The 18,957-nt window shown below is 44.3% G+C and overlaps 1 protein-coding gene across 2 annotated transcripts in view; it reads left to right on the forward strand.

Moving 5' to 3' along the window:
• arap2 (ArfGAP with RhoGAP domain, ankyrin repeat and PH domain 2) overlaps window positions 1–14,737 on the forward strand; it is a 185,281-nt gene extending 170,544 nt beyond the window's left edge. Inside the window, exons 29-33 of one of the 2 annotated variants that reach the window (XM_045221712.1) lie at window positions 3,083–3,165; window positions 5,183–5,218; window positions 5,612–5,675; window positions 13,115–13,228; window positions 13,460–14,737. In XM_045221712.1, the coding sequence (XP_045077647.1) occupies window positions 3,083–3,165; window positions 5,183–5,218; window positions 5,612–5,675; window positions 13,115–13,228; window positions 13,460–13,822 (660 nt within the window). In that variant the 3' untranslated portion in view covers window positions 13,823–14,737. Of the gene's footprint in view, window positions 1–3,082; window positions 3,166–5,182; window positions 5,219–5,611; window positions 5,676–13,114; window positions 13,229–13,459 lie in introns of those variants that run through there. The other variant, XR_006661293.1, reaches the window with a different exon arrangement.
• Window positions 14,738–18,957: the final 4,220 nt, after the last annotated feature.

Genomic DNA, 18,957 nt, shown 5'->3' on the forward strand with positions numbered 1-18,957 from the left:
ACTTTTTCCAACTGATCAGTTGATAGCGCCTGCTAAATTCAGGGCATCAAAGTTGTTGAGAAAAGTAGCAAAACGTTTGTAGTTCTCAATGGCTATTGTTATATCTTTCAAAAACAGCGCAGTAGAAAGGACTGTCAACACATACTGAACAGCTCACGTTATAGACAGAAGCATGCTACAGTGGGGAAAAAAGTATTTAGTCAGCCACCAATTGTGCAAGTTCTCCCACTTAAAAAGATGAGAGAGGCCTGTAATTTACATCATAGGTACACGTCAACTATGACAGACAAATTGAAAAAAAAAAAATCACATTGTAGTATTTTTAATGATTTTATTTGCAAATTATGGTGGAAAATAAGTATTTGGTCACCTACAAACAAGCAAGATTTCTGGCTCTCACAGACCTGTAACTTCTTCTTTAAGAGGCTCCTCTGTCCTCCACTCGTTACCTGTATTAATGGCACCTGTTTGAACTTGTTATAAGTATAAAAGACACCTGTCCACAACCTCAAACAGTCACACTCCAAACTCCACTATGGCCAAGACCAAAGAGCTGTCAAAGGACACCAGAAACAAAATTGTAGACCTGCACCAGGCTGGGAAGACTGAATCTGCAATAGGTAAGCAGCTTGGTTTGAAGAAATCAACTGTGGGAGCAATTATTAGGAAATGGAAGACATACAAGACCACTGATAATCTCCCTCGATCTGGGGCTCCACGCAAGATCTCACCCTGTGGGGTCAAAATGATCACAAGAACGGTGAGCAAAAATCCCAGAACCACACGGGGGGACCTAGTGAATGACCTGCAGAGAGCTGGGACCAAAGTAACAAAGCCTACCATCATTAACACAATACGCCGCCAGGGACTCAAATCCTGCAGTGCCAGACGTGTCCCCCTGCTTAAGCCAGTACATGTCCAGGCCCGTCTGAAGTTTGCTAGAGTGCATTTGGATGATCCAGAAGAGGATTGGGAGAACGTCATATGGTCAGATGAAACCAAAATATAACTTTTTGGTAAAAACTCAACTCGTCGTGTTTGGAGGACAAAGAATGCTGAGTTGCATCCAAAGAACACCATACCTACTGTGAAGCATGGGGGTGGAAACATCATGCTTTGGGGCTGTTTTTCTGCAAAGGGACCAGGACGACTGATCCGTGTAAAGGAAAGAATGAATGGGGCCATGTATCGTGAGATTTTGAGTGAAAACCTCCTTCCATCAGCAAGGGCATTGAAGATGAAACGTGGCTGGGTCTCTCAGCATGACAATGATCACAAACACACCGCCCGGGCAATGAAGGAGTGGCTTCGTAAGAAGCATTTCAAGGTCCTGGAGTGGCCTAGCCAGTCTCCAGATCTCAACCCCATAGAAAATCTTTGGAGGGAGTTGAAAGTCCATGTTGCCCAGCGACAGCCCCAAAACATCACTGCTCTAGAGGAGATCTGCATGGAGGAATGGGCAAAAATACCAGCAACAGTGTGTGAAAACTTACAGAAAACGTTTGACCTGTGTCATTGCCAACAAAGGGTATATAACAAAGTATTGAGAAACTTTTGTTATTGACCAAATACTTATTTTCCACCACAATTTGCAAATAAATTCATTAAAAATCCTACAATGTGATTTTCTGGATTTTTTCTTCTTATTTTGTCTGTCATAGTTGACGTGTACCTATGATGAAAATTACAGGCCTCTCTCATCTTTTTAAGTGGGAGAACTTGCACAATTGGTGGCTGACTAAATACTTTTTTTCCCCACTGTACATTTACATTTTACATTTTAGTCATTTAGCAGACGCTCTTATCCAGAGCAACTTACAGTTTTAGTGAGTGCATAAATTTTTTCATACTGCCCCCCCGTGGGAATCGATCCCACAACCCTGGCGTTGCAAGCGCCATGCTCTACCAACTGAGCTACAGGAGGCCCCTGCTACGAGGCAGACCAATCCAAACTCATCTCCCGGCAGGTAGCTTAATGGTTAAGAGCGTTGTGCCAGTAGCCGAAAGGTCGCTGGTTCTAATCCCCGAGCCAACCAGGTGAAGAATCTGTCGATGTGCCCTTGAGCAAGGCACTTAACCCTAATTGCTCCTGTAAGTCGCTCTGGATAAGAGCGTCTGCTAAATGACTAAAATGTAAATGTGATGTCCAGCTCAGCCAATCATGGTTCCTGTCTTTTTCCTTGGCTAAACCAACTAGGCTCGTAATTTCACCATTTTATTCGTATTTATGGATGGAATACAAGTTTGTTATTAAGGCACATGAAAGTTCACATGTTCCAGAAGGCATTTCTGCCCCAATACGCATTTTGATTTTTAAAAAAGTGTTTACGTTCAAATGCCGCTCCTGTGAAGTAGTAACGTGTGACATACGCCTAGTTTCCTGAAACGAGTCACAAATGAGTTTTGATCAGTCAGGGAAATAAAAGTGGCTCACTATTTAAAAAGATGATGGAGAACAAGCTTTAGGTTGAAAAATACAGGATGTTTGGTGCTGGTACAGCTGACTAGCGCTAGCTAACGATGCTTACAACAGCAAAATGTTTTTTATTTATTTATTATCTATACTTGAAGTCAAATATCGCTACAAAAATAATATTGCGACATGTAACTGTATCGATATTTTCCCCCATCCAATTATTCTCTGGTAGTGATAGTTTTTGGAAGGCATATGTTTGGACTATAATAATATAATATAATATGTCATTTAGCAGACGCTGTTATCGAATGTGTGCATACATTTTTACGTATGGGGTGGTCCCGGGGATCGAACCCACTACCCTGGCGTTACAAGCTCTACCAATTGAGCTACAGAGGACCACTACAGAAGACTACCTGTCTTTTTGAGACATTTTACATTTTAGTCATTTAGCAGACGCTCTTATCCAGAGCGACTTACAGTTAGTGAGTGCAGACATTTTCATACTGGCCCCCCCGTGGGAATCGAACCCACAACCCTGGCGTTGCAAGCGCCGTGCTCTACCAACTGAGCTACAGGGAGACCTTTTGCAAAAAATGCTCTTGCTATTTGGATTGGTTGAGACTGCTTACTTCCCCTGTCTGACTGACTTCCTGTTTGTCCTAGAGCACTAAGCCAGAGAGAGAGGTCCCACTGAAGTTAGTCAAGTGTTATCTAGGCCTGAAGAGGAAGCTCAAACCACCCACCAGGTAAATATCACTGAGACTTATCACATATATCGTATCTTATCAAACAGCACACAGAATCAACTCATGTAATTACACAGAGAGGCAAAAAATTGGGTTTTACAGGCCTGAAAGTGTAAATAATATTTCTAAAAGTGTTATTAAGATAGATTCATCATTATTAGTACTGGTCTTCTTTACTGTGTTATTTTGTCTCATGGTGTGAGTTCCTCGTCCATAAAATATGTAATGTCTTCTCTTTTTGTTCCGAGTGCCTCAACGCCATGGCTATCCAAACCACTCATCTAACTCCCTCACAATAACACCATTGATTAAATGTATTACTGAACAAAAATATATACGCCACATGTAAAAATCCCAGAAATGTTCCATACGCACAAAGAGCTTATTTCTCTCAATTTGTTTCGCGCAGATTTGTTTACATTCCCTGTTAGTGAGCATTTCCTCCTTTGCCAAGATAATCCATCCACCTGACAGGTGTGACATATCAAGAAGCTGATTAAGCGGCCTGATCATTACCCAGGTACAGTGAGGAGTAATAAATACCTTTTGTGGGGAAAAACTCATTCTGATTGGCTGAGCCTGGCTCCCCAGTGGGTGGGCCTGGCTCCCCAGTGGGTGGGCCTGGCTGCCCAGTGGGTGGGCCTGGCTCCCCAGTGGGTGGGCCTGGCTGCCAAGTGGCTGCACCCCTGCCCAGTCATCTGAAATCCATAGACTAGGGCCTAACTAATGTATTTCAATTGACTGATTTCCTTATATGAAATGTAACTCAGTAAAATCTTTGAAATTGTTGCATGTTGCATTTATATTTTTGTTCAGTAAAAATTCTGCTTTAACAAATAGCAATTATTGGCCCGCTTCCTCCAAATGGAGAAATATTGCTGGCACTTTATTTTATTTTCCTAATCTTGTATTATTGTAATTTATGACTCATGTCAAGCCAGCTGTATCTTTTGTGGGCTGAAGGAGGGGGAAAAAGGCACAAGCTAATCATGTTACTCAATTAACATTTCTCATAATTTTTTGAGCGTCGGAATTAGTGAAAAAATGAGTCTACGATGTGATTGGATTTCAGGAGGGGAAGGAGAAAGGGAGAAACGAGATGAAGGAGAAATAGAGTGGTGGTGTGAGGAAAGATTGTGTCAGGAGAGAGAGAGAGAGAGAGAGAGAGAGAGAGAGAGAGAGAGAGAGAGAGAGAGAGAGAGAGAGAGAGAGAGAGAGAGAGAGAGACTGAGACTGAGACTGAGACTGAGAGGAATGGAGGCAGTCAAACAGACAGAGAGAGAAAGAGAGAGAGACTGTGGGAGGAATGGAGGCAGTCAAAGAGACAGAGAGAGGCTAAGACATCATTAAGAACGTGCCGACCTGAGAAAGGGCTTGGAGAAGGTTAGACGGGCTGGGTTAGCTAGCAGGGCTTTAGACAGGCTACAGGCTACAGGCTACAGGCTACAAACTACAGGCTACAGGCTACAGGCTACAGGCTACAGGCTACAGACTACAGGCTACAGGCTACAGACTACAGGCTACAGACTACAGGCTACAGACTACAGGCTACAGACTACAGACTACAGGCTACCTAACCTATTCATATCCTCCCTCTTCTCCCCTGTTCCATCTATTCCTCCTTCCCAAGGGGGGCTCTAGAATAGGATCATTGATTAATCAGCTATACTCATCACTGAACTAACCGTGTGGCCACAGACCTGTGTGTGTGTGTGTGTACACCTTGACTCCTAGTGCATACTGAGGTGTCTAATAGGCAAAACAATTATCCTGAACGTTGTGTTTGTCACCGCTGCAGTTGAAAGGACGATGATTTAATATCTTGATGAAAGTAGACAGAAGCCCAACTGAACTCTTGCCCTGAGATATTTCCTGGTCATCCGAGTTCAGGGGTTTGCAACTTCTTGTTTTCTTTTGAATTCACGTGTGAGAATCCACAACAACTTTTCATCAGAGTATGGGTCACAGGTTTGCAAGAACACGAAGTTTAAACCATCTTCTCCCTTTCCTTTAATAGCTGGGGTTTCACCGTCTACACAGATAAACAGCAATGGTGAGTGCTTTTCACTGGTTTTCAAATTCAATAATTCAATACCTTCCTCTGCTTCATTTCCATCAGAGTTTGACAAAACAAAATAAGAAGTTTATTTATTCACCAGATTAGATACATTTGATGTTTTTCTGTGTTAAAAATGAAGCCATCATTTTCCCTCAGCCCCACACCAGTGTTGGGGTATTGAGGGCAAAGGTCATTTACAGATGGTCCACAATGGACATTGAGCAAAGACATCCATCTTGTATTGTGTTGTATGTATCTCTTAACCACAGATTCAGGATCAGATCTTTACCTCATATGCTATCTTTAACCATTAGGCAGTATAGTAAATCTGACCCTAGGTCAGTGGTTAGGGGTAACTTTTATATATACTATTTTTCTGACCCACAGGCATTTCTGCTGCGAGGGGAAGGAGTCTCAAATAGACTGGGTGACTGACATCATCACAATGAAGGTACATTCACTATGATTAGAAGGGTTGGGAAACTTCTTAGTCAATAAAGGGTGTGTTCAACATGGTCAATGTTTCACTGTGTTATATAGATTTTAAAGTATTGACGAATCAGCTTGATGAAATGCTATAAGGAAAACACTTCTGACATAGAATGATCACTCATTTACATTTTTAGTCATTTAGCAGACGCTCTTATCCAGAGCGATTTACAGGAGCAATTAGGGTTAAGTGCCTTGCTCAAGGGCACATTGACAGATTTTTCACCTAGTCGGCTCGGGGATTAGAACCAGCGACCTCTCGGTTACTGGCACAACGCTCTTAACCACAGAGCTACCTGCCCCCACTCATGATGCACGTACTGTAAGAGTTTGATGCACGGATGTTGTTTCAATGTATGGTCTCTTTCCACCAAGTGTATGGAAACGGAAGACAATGATACATATTGAGAATAGTTTGTTGTCCTCTCCTTTCACCATCCTCATTCCCATGAAAAATAGTTTGATTAACACTCAGGAAAAAACTGCATCTTTAAACAAGTGAGATATGATAAATCATATTTACTCTCCCAAATCATTGTTCCCCCGAAATACAATACATAAATAAGGGGAAGTGCGGTGAAGTTTTCGAGGTCACTCAGCGATAACATGAATCACATTATGTGCAAAATTCTCCGTCGCTGGAATAAGGTCAGGGAGATTGTAACAATTACATTGGTGGTGAGCAGAACACTACAGTCCCTACATCTACAGCATATAGTTAAGTGTTGTTTATGTCAGTGGCTGACAGCACACAGCTGCCATAAATAATGCAAAGAGGAGAGAAGCTACAGATATTTCAGATGAGCAGAATATCACTCTCCTTTTTCTCGTTCAATTGTTCCCTCTCTGGGTCTCTCTCTCTCTCCCTCTCTGGGTCTCTCTCTTTCTCTCTCTCTCCCTCTCTGGGTCTCTCTCTCTCTCTCTCTTTCTCTCTCTCTCTCTCTCTCTCTCTCTCTCTCTCTCTCTCTCTCTCTCTCTCTCTCTCTCTCTCTCTCTCTGGGTCTCTCTCTCTCTCTCTCTCTCTCTCTTTCTCTCTCTCAATTCAATTCAATTCAATTTAAGGGCTTTATTGGCATGGGAAACGTATGTTAACATTGCCAAAGCAAGTGAAGTAGATAGTAAACAAAAGTGAAATAAACAATAAATATTAACAGTAAACATTACACTCAGAAGTTCCAAAAGAATAAAGACATTTCAAATGTCATATTATGTCTATTTACAGTGTTGTAACAATGTGCAAATAGTTAAAGTACAAATGGGAAAATCAATAAACATAAATATGGGTTGTATTTACAATGGTGTTTGTTCTTCACTGGTTGCCCTTTTCTTGTGGCAACATGTCACAAATCTTGCAGATGTGATGGCACACTGTGGTTTTTCACCCAGTAGATAAGGGAGTTTATCAAAATTGGGTATGTTTTCGAATTCTTTGTGGATCGCTGTAATCTGAGGGAAATATGTGTCTCTAATATGGTCATACATTTGGCAGGAGGTTAGGAAGTGCAGCTCAGTTTCAACCTCATTTTGTGGGCAGTGTGCACATAGCCTGTCTTCTCTTGAGAGCCAGGTCTGCCTATGGGGGCCTTTCTCAATAGCAAGGCTATGCTCACTGAGTCTGTACATAGTCAAAGCTTTCCTTAAGTTTGGGTCAGTCACAGTGGTCAGGTATTCTGCCACTGTGTTCTCTCTGTTTAGGGCCAAATAGCATTCTAGTTTGCTCTGTTTTTTTTGTTTGTTCTTTCCAATGTGTCAAGTAATTCTCTTTTTGTTTTCTCATGATTTGTTTGGGTCTAATTGTGTTGTTGTTGTTGTCCTGGGGCTCTGTGGGGTCTGATTGTGTTTGTGAACAGAGCCCCAGGACCAGTTTACTTAGGGGACTCTTCTCCAAGTTCATCTCTCTGTAGGTGATAGCTTTGTTATGGAAGGTTTGGGAATCGCTTCCTTTTAAGTGGTTATAGAATTTAACGGCTCTTTTCTGGATTTTGATAATTAGCGGGTATTGGCCTAATTCTGCTCTGCATGCATTATTTGGTGTTTTACGTTGTACACGGAGGATGTTTTTGCAGAATTCTGCATGCAGAGTCTCAATTTGGTGTTTGTCCCATTTTGTGAATTCTTAGTTGGTGAGCGGAACCCAGACCTCACAACCATAAAGGGCAATGGGTTCTATAACTAATTCAAGTATTTTTAGCCAGATCCTAATTGGTATGTCAAATGTTATGTTCCTTTTGATGGCATAGAAGGCCCTTCTTGCCTTGTCTCTCAGAACGTTCACAGCTTTGTGGAAGTTACCTGTGGCGCTGATGTTTAGGCCGAGGTATGTATAGTTTTTTGTGTGCTCTAGGGCAACGGTGTCTAGATGGAATTTGTATTTGTGGTCCTGGCAACTGGACCTTTTTTAGAACACCATTATTTTTGTCTTACTGAGATTTACTGTCAGGGCCCAGGTCTGACAGAATCTGTGCAGAAGATCTAGGTGCTGCTGTAGGCCCTCCTTGGTTGTTGACAGAATCACCAGATCATCAGCAAACAGTAGACATTTGACTTCAGATTCTAGTAAGGTGAGGCCGGGTGCTGCAGACTGTTCTAGTGTCCTCACCAATTCGTTGATATATATGTTGAAGAGGGTGGGGCTTAAACTGCATCCCTGTCTCACCCCACGGCCCTGAGGAAAGAAATGTGTGTGTTTTTTGCCAATTTTAACCGCACACTTGTTGTTTGTGTACATGGATTTTATAATGTTGTATGTTTTTCCCCCAACCCCACTTTCCATCAATTTGTATAGCAGACCCTCATGCCAAATTGAGTCAAAAGCTTTTTTTAAACCAACAAAGCATGAGAAGACTTTGCCTTTGTTTTGGTTTGTTTGTTTGTCAATTAGGGTGTGCAGGGGTGAATACGTGGTCTGTCAGTACGGTAATTTGGTAAAAAGCCAATTTGACATTTGCTCAGTACATTGTTTTCACTGAGGAAATGAACTAGTCTGCTGTTAATGATAATGCAGAAGATTTTCCCAAGGTTGCTGTTGATGCATATCCCACGGTAGTTATTGGGGTCAAATTTGTCTCCACTTTTGTGGATTGGGGTGATCAGTCCTTGGTTCCAAATATTGGGGAAGATGCCAGAGCTAAGGATGATGTTAAAGAGTTTAAGTGTGAATTTGTGGTCTGTATATTTTATCATTTCATTGAGGATACCATCAACACCACAGGCCTTTTTGGGTTGGAGGGTTTGTATCTTGTCCTGTAGTTCATTCAATGTAATTGGAGAATCCTGTGGGTTCTGGTAGTCTTTAATAGTTGATTCTAAGATTTGCTTTTGATCATGTATATTTTTTCATGCTGTTTGTTCTCTGTTATAGGGCCAAAAAGATTGGAGAAGTGGTTTACCCATACATCTCCGTTTTGGATAGATAGCTCTTCGTGTTGTTGTTTGTTTAGTGTTTTCCAATTTTCCCAGAAGTGGTTAGAGTCTATGGATTATTCAATTACATTGAGCTGATTTCTGACATGATGTTCCTTCTAATTTCCGTGGTGTATTTCTGTATTGTTTTAGTGATTCACCATAGTGAAGGCGTAGGCTCAGGTTTTCTGGGTCTGTATGTTTTTGGTTGGATAGGTTTCTCAATTTCTTTCTTAGGTTTTTGCATTCTTCATCAAACCATTTATCACTGTTGTTACTTTTCTTTGGTTTTCTGTTAGAGATTTTTAGATTTGATAGGGAAGCTGAGAGGTAAAATATACTGTTTAGGTTTTCTACTGCCAAGTTTACACCTTCACTATTACAGTGGAACGTTTTGTCCAGGAAGTTGTCTAGAATGGATTGAATGTGTTGTTGCCTAATTGTTTTTTGGTAGGTTTCAACACTACTTTCCTTCCATCTATAGCATTTCTTAATATTATTCAGTTCCTTTGGCTTTGATGCCTCATGATTGAATATTACTCTGTTCAAGTAGACTGTGATTTTGCTGTGGTCTAATAGGGGTGTCAGTGGGCTGATTGTGAACGCTCTGAGAGACTCTGGGTTGAGGTCAGTGATAAAGTAGTCTACAGTACTACTGCCAAGAGATGAGCTATAGGTGTACCTACCATAGGAGTCCCCTCGAAGCCTACCATTGACTATGTACATACCCAGTGTGCGACAGAGCTGCAGGAGTCGTGACCTGTTTTTGTTGGTTATGTTGTCGTAGTTGTGCCAAGGGGGGCATATGGTGGAGGGAATGCTGTCACCTCCAGGTAGGTGTTTGTCCCCCTGTGTGCTGAGGGTGTCAGGTTCTTGTCCAGTTCTGGCATTTAGGTCGCCACAGACTAGTACATGTCCCTGGGTCTAGAAATGATTGATTTCCCCCTCCAGGATGGAGAAGCTGTCTTAGGTAGCACACAGGAGGACATTTTTCTCTGTTGAGATAATTTCCTTTTGAATTTCTAACCAAATCTAAAATGTTCCTGTTTTGATTAATTTAATAGAGTGAGTTAGGTCTGCTCTATACCAAATTAGCATACCCCCTGAGTCCCTTCCCTGTTTCACACCTGGTAGTTTGGTGGATGGGACTACCAGCTCTCTGTAACCTAGAGGGCAACCAGTGGGTCCATCTCCTCTATACCATGTTTCTTGTAGGATGACAATGTCTGTATTTCCGATTTCTTTGGTGAAGTCCAGATTCCTGCTCTTTAGGCCAAAGGCAGATGACCTCAGGCCTTGGATATTCCAGGATGAAATAGTGAAGGCTTTGTGTTCCATAAAGTGTCTAATGTTGTTGGTTGTGTGGTTTGGCCTCAGGCCAGTAATTGTGAGCAGAGCCTGCTGAGCATCTGGTACATGCCATTGGCTTGGGCTAGTGTAAGAGTGGGTGTTGGGCCTGTTTGCCTGCTCACGGCCTGGGCGTATGTGTGACTTTCATGTTGAGGCCCTCTTTGTGGGAGTGGGGGGCTTGGGGTGGGTAAGAGGAGCATAGGTCTGATCTGAGGGGGCCTAAATGGGGTGTGGGCATGGTTGACTTGGGGGGGAGTTAATTGGTGGGGGTGAGGGTGTAGATGTGGCTGATGGTGCTGTGGTCTGGATGTTGGTCCTCTCTGCAGGGGTCCTCTATGTGTAGGTCCTGGGTGGGGTCCTGTAGGTCTGGGGGAGTGTCTCGCTGGTCTGGGCGGGGTGTCTGTTGATCTGTTGCTCCTGTGTGAGGTGTTGGGTCTGCGGTTGAGGGCGATATCCTTTAGGGTCCGGGCGAAGGTGGGCACTGCTGCCTTGTATAGGTGGACCTGGTCAAAAAGGCTGTTCACATCCAGGGTGGAGTGGTAGGCCAGGTAGACATTTGGTTTTGATGCACAGTCACGGGAAATACTTGCGTTTACCCGCTGTATGGTAGCAGGGTGGAAGTATTTTCGTGGTAACAGGGTTGAGATAACCACTTGTGCGTTGGGGAAAGTAGAAGAAGCTTTTTCTATCACTCCCTTGAGTGCTGTGGCCACCCTTTCCTGCTGTGTTCTCAGGTCGTTTGTGCCTGTGTGTATTATTATGTGGCTGGGTGATCCTAGTTGGTCCTCAGACAGAAGGTCTAGGGCGCGCTGGGTGTTTGGACACCAGAGTTTAGACACTCTGTGTTTTGGAAAAAGTTATCCTGTTGATGTTGTCTCACCACAGTCCAGAGTGCAGACATGTCTCTCTCTACCTGCAGCTCTCCAGGTCTAGTTAAGGGGGTGTTGTTGTGCTGGACTGTTGTCTGGGTCTGTGCTGACTGGAGTGTGTTCACCTGCTGTTCCAGCTCCACCTGCCTTACCTCCAGCTGGGTGAATTTATCCTTCATTTCAATGAGGGAGTAGTACTCTGTGCTGGGAAGTTGACTTTCTGCTTGGGGTTGCTCTGTGGGGTTATTTAATGAAGAGGTCTGGTCTGACCCGCTCGGGGTGGGGGTATCTCTCTCTCTCTCTCTCTCTAGGTCTCTCTCTCTCTCTCTCTCTCTCTCTCTCTCTCTCTCTCTCTCTCTCTCTCTCTCTCTCTCTCTCTTTCTCTCTCTCTCTCTCTCTCTCTCTCTCTCTCTCTCTCTCTCTCTCTCTCTCTCTCTCTCTCTCTCTCTCTCTCTCTCTCTCTCTCTCTCTCTCTCTCTCTCTCTCTCTCTCTCTCTCTCTCTCTCTCTCTCTCTCTCTCTCTCTCTCTCTCTCTCTCTCTCTCTCAGTATTCTCTTCAGAGAGGGGTTGGGAGGGTTATTTTCAGTCTCATTTTAGTTTTTTAACTAAAAGACAGAAACAAAAGCTAGACTATTTTGTTACTATGAGAAAATATAGCTTTTTAAATGTTGCAAATTCAATTTCAGTATCAACTGCCAATGTATTCTCTAATCCTAAACCAAAGTCCTAACCTCGGATCCCAGACCAGAGTTTAAACTCAGCACTCATCCTTACTATTCTGAAAAGGTTGTGAAACACAGTGCATCTCATAGCTACACAAAGAGAAATCCGAGTTTGCCGTTGCCCTATTTGTGCCTTGTCATCTCATTGTGACCTACTCTCTACCACCATCATCTGTGCTTACTTTAGGTCTGTCAGTAAAAGCGAAGATTGATCTAAACTGGAAGGCCAGGTCAGTGTGAGCAACAGTGACCTTTCTCTGCTCTCAGCTCTCCGAGTCCCTAACAACTAAATCTATAGCGGAGTATAGCAAGCTAAACGTATTAGACTTCTCTCAAAGCCGCTAAGTATCGGGATTGGCAGCTTCCACAGGACTTGTGAGAAGAACAGAAAGAGAGAAGAGAGGGAGAGTGAGAGAGAATACTTATTCTCGCTTTCTTTCCTCTTACCTTTTAGCAGGCATTTGGCTTTCGGAAAGTGTTTCCATAGCAACTGGCACAGGAAGTCTAGTTTTTTTTTTAGTTTGCGGGAGTGGTGGAGAAATACAGCACAGATTAAATGAGGAGGTGAAAACAGTGAAAGGGGTACACAGGTCAGCCTGTGACCAGGATGTGGACAAGTCGTTAAAGTTTAGTACGAGCAAGCGCGGTCAGGCTTTTTTTGTCAGGAACACCAGGTCATCACCCTACGACTCTCCACTCTCTCCACCGTAACTGGTGGCTCAGTATCGCTGCCTTTAAAAACATACTCAGAGAAAGTTCCAGAGAGACAACGGCAGCAATGCTACTTGATATTGTTGATAAAGCCATTATTCTCCGTCAGATCAGATCATGAGGAGTTAGAGGAGTTTTAGAACGTGTAGATAAAACAAATAATTGAGAAACTGTTGTGCTTTCTCCAACGTCTCCAAGTGGACTCATACTGAATGAAGAATGCCCTTGAATGTGTATTGTCAGAATAAATGTCATAGTTTCTGCAACCATTTTTGAAAATATGTATAAGAAGTTTATCACTATAGACATAGAACAGTGTATTGACTAATGATTGTCTATGTCTTCAGCATGGAGGAGACCTCTGGTCAAAGAACAGAGATCACGGAAGACCTGCAGTTCATAAAAGCATGTCAGCAGTCCAGCAGAGTCCGCAGAACACTAAACAAAAAAACTGCAAAAATGTACGTCTCCATATCATCTCCCCACCACGAATTCAGTCCTACACATCATTTAGTCAAGAAGTGAATCAAGCCAACACACTGCTTCTTGGTTGTTGATCAGCCCTCCTTTAGCTCTAGTAATAGTGTGGAAGCTGAACTCTTAGAGGCAAGAGCTCATCATATCATGAGACAGTAGATAACTTTAATTATATTCAAGAGATTAACCCTTTCCTCTACCTCTCCCTCCCGTAGCCGTCAGACAGAAAGCTGTCCCTAAACAACAGCACACCTCCCATTGGAGAGGAGAAAACAAGCAATAGCGAAGAATGTAGCAGTCTCCAGCACAAAACAGCCATCGTGGCTAAATGCTTGAAGCAGAAGGACCGACTCGTGTTTCCCGAGACTGGTCAGAGAAAGGGTTCCGCGGGGGTGATCCAGCCCCAGCGCTGTCCCTCTTCACGCCCAGAGCCCCAGGCCCCTCAGGGCGGCGTCAAGAACCCCAACAGGAGACCCGTTCTGGGGGGAGAGGGGGGTCTGATGCCCTCCAACCTCCTCAACGAACTCAACTCTGTGCTGAGTAAGACAGGCCGTAGCGCCAACGAGGAGAAGAGCTGACGGAGCGATAGAGAAGCTCAGAGACAGAAAGCGATGGAAAATGTAAAGAGAGGCTAGAGAAAAGTGCTACAGAGAGAGAAAGGGAGACATTCATCTGGAATGGAAGATGATTAGAATGAAAAAACAGAGTGACATGGAGACAGAAAGACTGAGTGAGCGTGAAAGAGAGACATAAAGAGAAAAACTGAGAAACGTCAGGAAGCAAGTTGTCCTACGATACAACAGGGACCCCGGGTCTACTGATGGACATGTGCGTCATATGGGGAACACACTAACACAGTCATCTATAACTGTTCTCAGGCCTGTCCAGAACATTTCTACACCGTTACCTATGCTATACCAAATTGATTATAGTATCAAATTCTATAACATGTTTGGCTTTCGTCAAATTCAATATTGAATGATATGATTAATATTGGTTGACAAGGAATGTCTTCTCCTCCAATGGAATGTACTGTAACTACTCTGTTATTGCATTAAATGTTATTTTCTAGTGACATACTATATAAAAAAAATTTATATTGTAGGGTTGTATAATACACTGCACATTGTATATTCTGTTCTTTGACTGTATATATGTATACAATTCTGTACTGTATGTTTTAGGAATATTAGGAAATGGGGAACATTGTTAACGCATAGTATTAGATATGTGCAGTATATTTCATTACATAGTATTTCCTTCACAAACGACTTGATTTTTATATGAATACTGATACATTTTTACTCAAAGATCCATTAGATAGTTTGAGTGCAAGGGCACATACTGTTCCCAAATGGGATTTGAATCCATTCAAAAAGACTCTTCCCAAAAAAACGCCTCCAACTTTTTTTTCTCTGTCATTGTTTTATTCATCAAAGGGTTCTTTTTTTATTGTAGTAAAATATAAAGAATAAACTCTGGATCTTAAGTCATCCGCTCTCCTTATTGAATAATGTATTTCAGTCTAAAAATGATCATGTACTGTAGACGATTGTCGCCCAGGTTCCCCATGAAAAATTAATCTTGACATTTTATTCGATTTTTTTCCACTAGGTAACCGACGCTTGTTCTTTTGTTCAACAATCGTATTATCTTTTTATTTTAATCATGCACCGACTGTGTGTTGATAGTCTGAAGATATCTTATTAATAACAGGCCTTTTGTTCTCACAGTGTAAATACCTGTACTGTACTGTGTCTGTAACATTCATTTCATTAAGATATTAATTTCATTGTGTGAACTGAAGTTATCGTGCTATTATATGATAGTCATTTCATAACACTGGCTTCTCACTGTTTCTGTACAGCGTGATCGTTTTGGAAATTAAACGTTCCTTTCGTCCTAAATCAAATCAAAGTTAACTGTAGTATACAGAGTTCAGGGAAATGCTTACTTACAAGCTCTCCTCTCAAACATACTAGCTGTCTTTGTTGTGTTGACAGTTTGTTTTGATTCCAAACCACCTGTATTACTCTAAAGCAGGGTTCTTCAATTCCGGTCCTGGAGGGCCGAAACACTTCTGTTTTTTATTTCTACCTGGTAGTTAATTGCACTCACCTGGTGTCCCAGGTCTGAATTAGCCCCTGGTTAGAAGGAGAGGATGAAAAACAGAGGTGTTTCGGCCCTCCAGGACCGGAATTGAAGAACCCTGCTCTAAAGCCTCTTTAACTATAATATATAATCCCATTTAGCAGACGCTTTTATCCAAAGCGATTTACAGTGATGTGTGCATACATTTTTACGTATGGGTGGTCCCGGGGATCGAACCCACTACCCTGGCGTTACAAGCGCCATGCTCTACCAATTGAGCTACAGAGGACCACACTATCTTTCTGTTGTCAATGACTCTAACCTTGTGGCCCTCCTCCATATTCCCAGTACAGCCAGATGCCATCGTTTCAACTCAACAGCACTGAAGTGGAGCTCGCGATTAGAGACTATGACTCCCGGGACTTTGTGACTGTGTCTGTCACCTGCCTCTATGCACGTGTATGCCTCTGGGCGCTAACTGAAGCCGCAGAGGCACACACACATACACACACACACACACACACACACATACACACACACACGCACACACACACACACGCACACACACACACACACGCACACACACACACACACACACACACACACACACACACACACACACGCACACACACACACACACACACACGCACACACACACACACACGCACACACACATTAACAATTCACATACACACACACACACACACACATACACACACACACACACACACACACACACACACACACACATACACACACACACACACATACACACACACATACACGCACACGCACACACACACACACATTAACGCTTCACACACACTCTGTGGGAATAGAATAGCACTCGATCCACATCACACAGCGGCTTTCACTGCAGCAAGGTCACCATATGGCAGCAGAGAGGTAAGTGAATAAGGCTAGTGACGCATCATTATGAGCTCTGCTGTGACCTTGCCACTCAAGAAAGGTTGCATATGGTGTGTGCAGCGGTGGTGCTTTGAGCAATGTATGGAGGTGGAGAGGGACCAGTTACCTCTGTTGACATGGAACATGTTGAGGGAGGTAGAAGGAGAGAGAGAGAGTGAGAGAGAGAGAGAAAGAAGGGAAATAGAGCGGGAAAGAGAGAGAGAGAGGAAGGAAGGAAAAATAGAGAGTAGGGAAAGAGAGAGGGAGAGAGCAAGAGAGAGAGGAGGGATTGTGAGAGAGAGAGAGAAAAAATAGATGACATTTCTTTCTAAATGATTAGCCCTTGTACTGGACGTGAGAAGAGTTTGAATTAACAGAGAAAAGGGGATGTTGTGTTGAATCCAGATGTGATCAGCTGTCTGCTTTGGGAGATGTAAGATGGGGATGTTGTACTGAATCCAGATGTGATCAGCTGTCTGCTTTGGGAGATGTAAGATAGGGATGTTGTATTTAATCCAGTTGTGATCAGCTGTCTGCTTTGGGAGATGTAAGATGGGGATGTTGTACTGAATCCAGATGTGATCAGTTGTCTGCTTTGGGAGATGTAAGATGGCCAGTTAGGGAGTTAGGGAGCGAGCGGTGGAATAATCTGTGGAGGAGTGTAAATGGAGAAAGTGAAAAGAAGATATGTGAATGACAGCTTTCTAAATGTAATCCGTAACAGTTACTAGTTACCTGTCCAAAATTGTAATCATTTACATTTACATTTACATTTTCGTCATTTAGCAGACGCTCTTATCCAGAGCGACTTACAAATTGGTGCATTCACCTTATGATAGCCAGTGGGACAACCACTGTACAATATATCAATTTCATTAAAAAAAAATTGGGTGGGGTAGAAGGATTACTTTTATCCTATCCCAGGTATTCCTTAAAGAGGTGGGGTTTCAAGTGTCTCCGGAAGGTGGTGAGTGACTCCGCTGTCCTGGCGTCGTGAGGGAGCTTGTTCCACCATTGGGGTGCCATTGCAGTGAACAGTTTTGACTGGGCTGAGCGGGAACTGTGCTACTGCTTACGCAGAGGTAGGGGGGCCAGCAGGCCAGAGGTGGATGAACGCAATGCCCTCGTTTGGGTGTAGGGACTGATCAGAGCCTGAATCAGTAACGTTACTTTTGGATTACCCAAACTCAGTAAAATAATCTGATTACTTCCAGTTACTTTTGGATTACTTTCCCTTTAAGAGGCATTAGAATAAGACTAAAAGGATCCATCAAACTCATTTGGTGTGTCATCATAGTGGTCTCTGATTGGTGGTCATCATTTGGTGTGTCATCATAGTGGTCTCTGATTGGTGGTCATCATTTGGTGTGTCATCATAGTGGTCTCTGATTGGTGGTCATCATTTGGTGTGTCATCATAGTGGTCTCTGATTGGTGGTCATCATTTGGTGTATCATCATAGTGGTCTCTGATTGGTGGTCATCATTTGGTGTGTCATCATAGTGGTCTCTGATTGGTGGTCATCATTTGGTGTGTCATCATAGTGGCATCATACACACACACACATACAATTTACTACACAGCAATTACAATACGCAGTAACTCAACTTCAAATCAGATGACATGACAGGCTAGGTTCACCCTCAACATGCTCCTAACACGTCCGTGTCGTTTTGCAGCGTTCCCCCCTGATGATTTACAGTTCCAGAAAGGCTGAGCCAAGTCACAAATTAATCCAGTAGTCTATTTTAGAGCTATAAATAGATCACTGTAGGACATCCCTAGCCGCCCTCCCTCCATCTATTTTTAGGCTGTCGTGGCGCTAGGGAGAGGAGGGTGGTGGCCAGGCTGTCGTGGGGCTAGGTGGGGGGGTGGCCAGGCTGTCGTGGGGCTAGGGACAGGGGGGGTGGCCAGGCTGTTGTGGTGCTAGGGAGAGGTGGGGTGGGGGGGCCAGGCTGTCGTGGTAGGGAGAGGGTGGCCAGGCTGTCGTGGTAGGGAGAGGGTGGCCAGGCTGTTGTGGGGCTAGGGAGAGGGTGGCCAGGCTGTCGGGCTAGGGACAGGGGGGTAGCCAGGCTGTCGTAGGCTATGGAGGGGGTGGCCAGGCTGTCGTGGGTCTAGGGAGAGGGACGGGTGGCCAGGCTGTCGTGGGGCTAGGTGGGGGGTGGGTGGCCAGGCTGTCGTGGTAGGGAGAGGGTGGCCAGGCTGTCGTGGGGCTAGGGACAGGGGGGTGGCCAGGCTGTCAAGGGGGCTAGGTGGGGGGGGTGGCCAGGCTGTCGTGGGGCTAGGGACAGGGGGGGGTGGCAAGGCTGTCGTGGGCTAGGGGAGAGGGGGGTGGCCAGGCAGTCGTGGGGCTAGGGAGAGGGTGGCCAGGCTGTCGTGGTAGGAAGAGGGTGGCCAGGCTGTCGTGGGGCTAGGGAGAGGGGGGGTGGCCAGGCTGTCGTGGGGCTAGGGAGAGGGTGGCCAGGACGTCTTGGGGCTAGGGAGAGGGGGGGTGGCCAGGCTGTTGTGGGGCTAGGGAGAGGGTGGCCAGGCTGTCTTGGGGCTAGGGAGAGGGGGTGGCCAGGCTGTCGTGGGGCTAGGGAGAGGGGGGTGGCCAGGCTGTTGTGGGGCTAGGGAGAGGGTGGCCAGGCTGTCTTGGGGCTAGGGAGAGGGGGTGGCCAGGCTGTCTTGGGGCTAGGGAGAGGGGGTGGCCAGGCTGTCGTGGGGCTAGGGAG

Source organism: Coregonus clupeaformis, chromosome 8, assembly GCF_020615455.1.
Source record: "Coregonus clupeaformis isolate EN_2021a chromosome 8, ASM2061545v1, whole genome shotgun sequence".
In the NCBI taxonomy this organism is placed as follows: domain Eukaryota; kingdom Metazoa; phylum Chordata; class Actinopteri; order Salmoniformes; family Salmonidae; genus Coregonus; species Coregonus clupeaformis.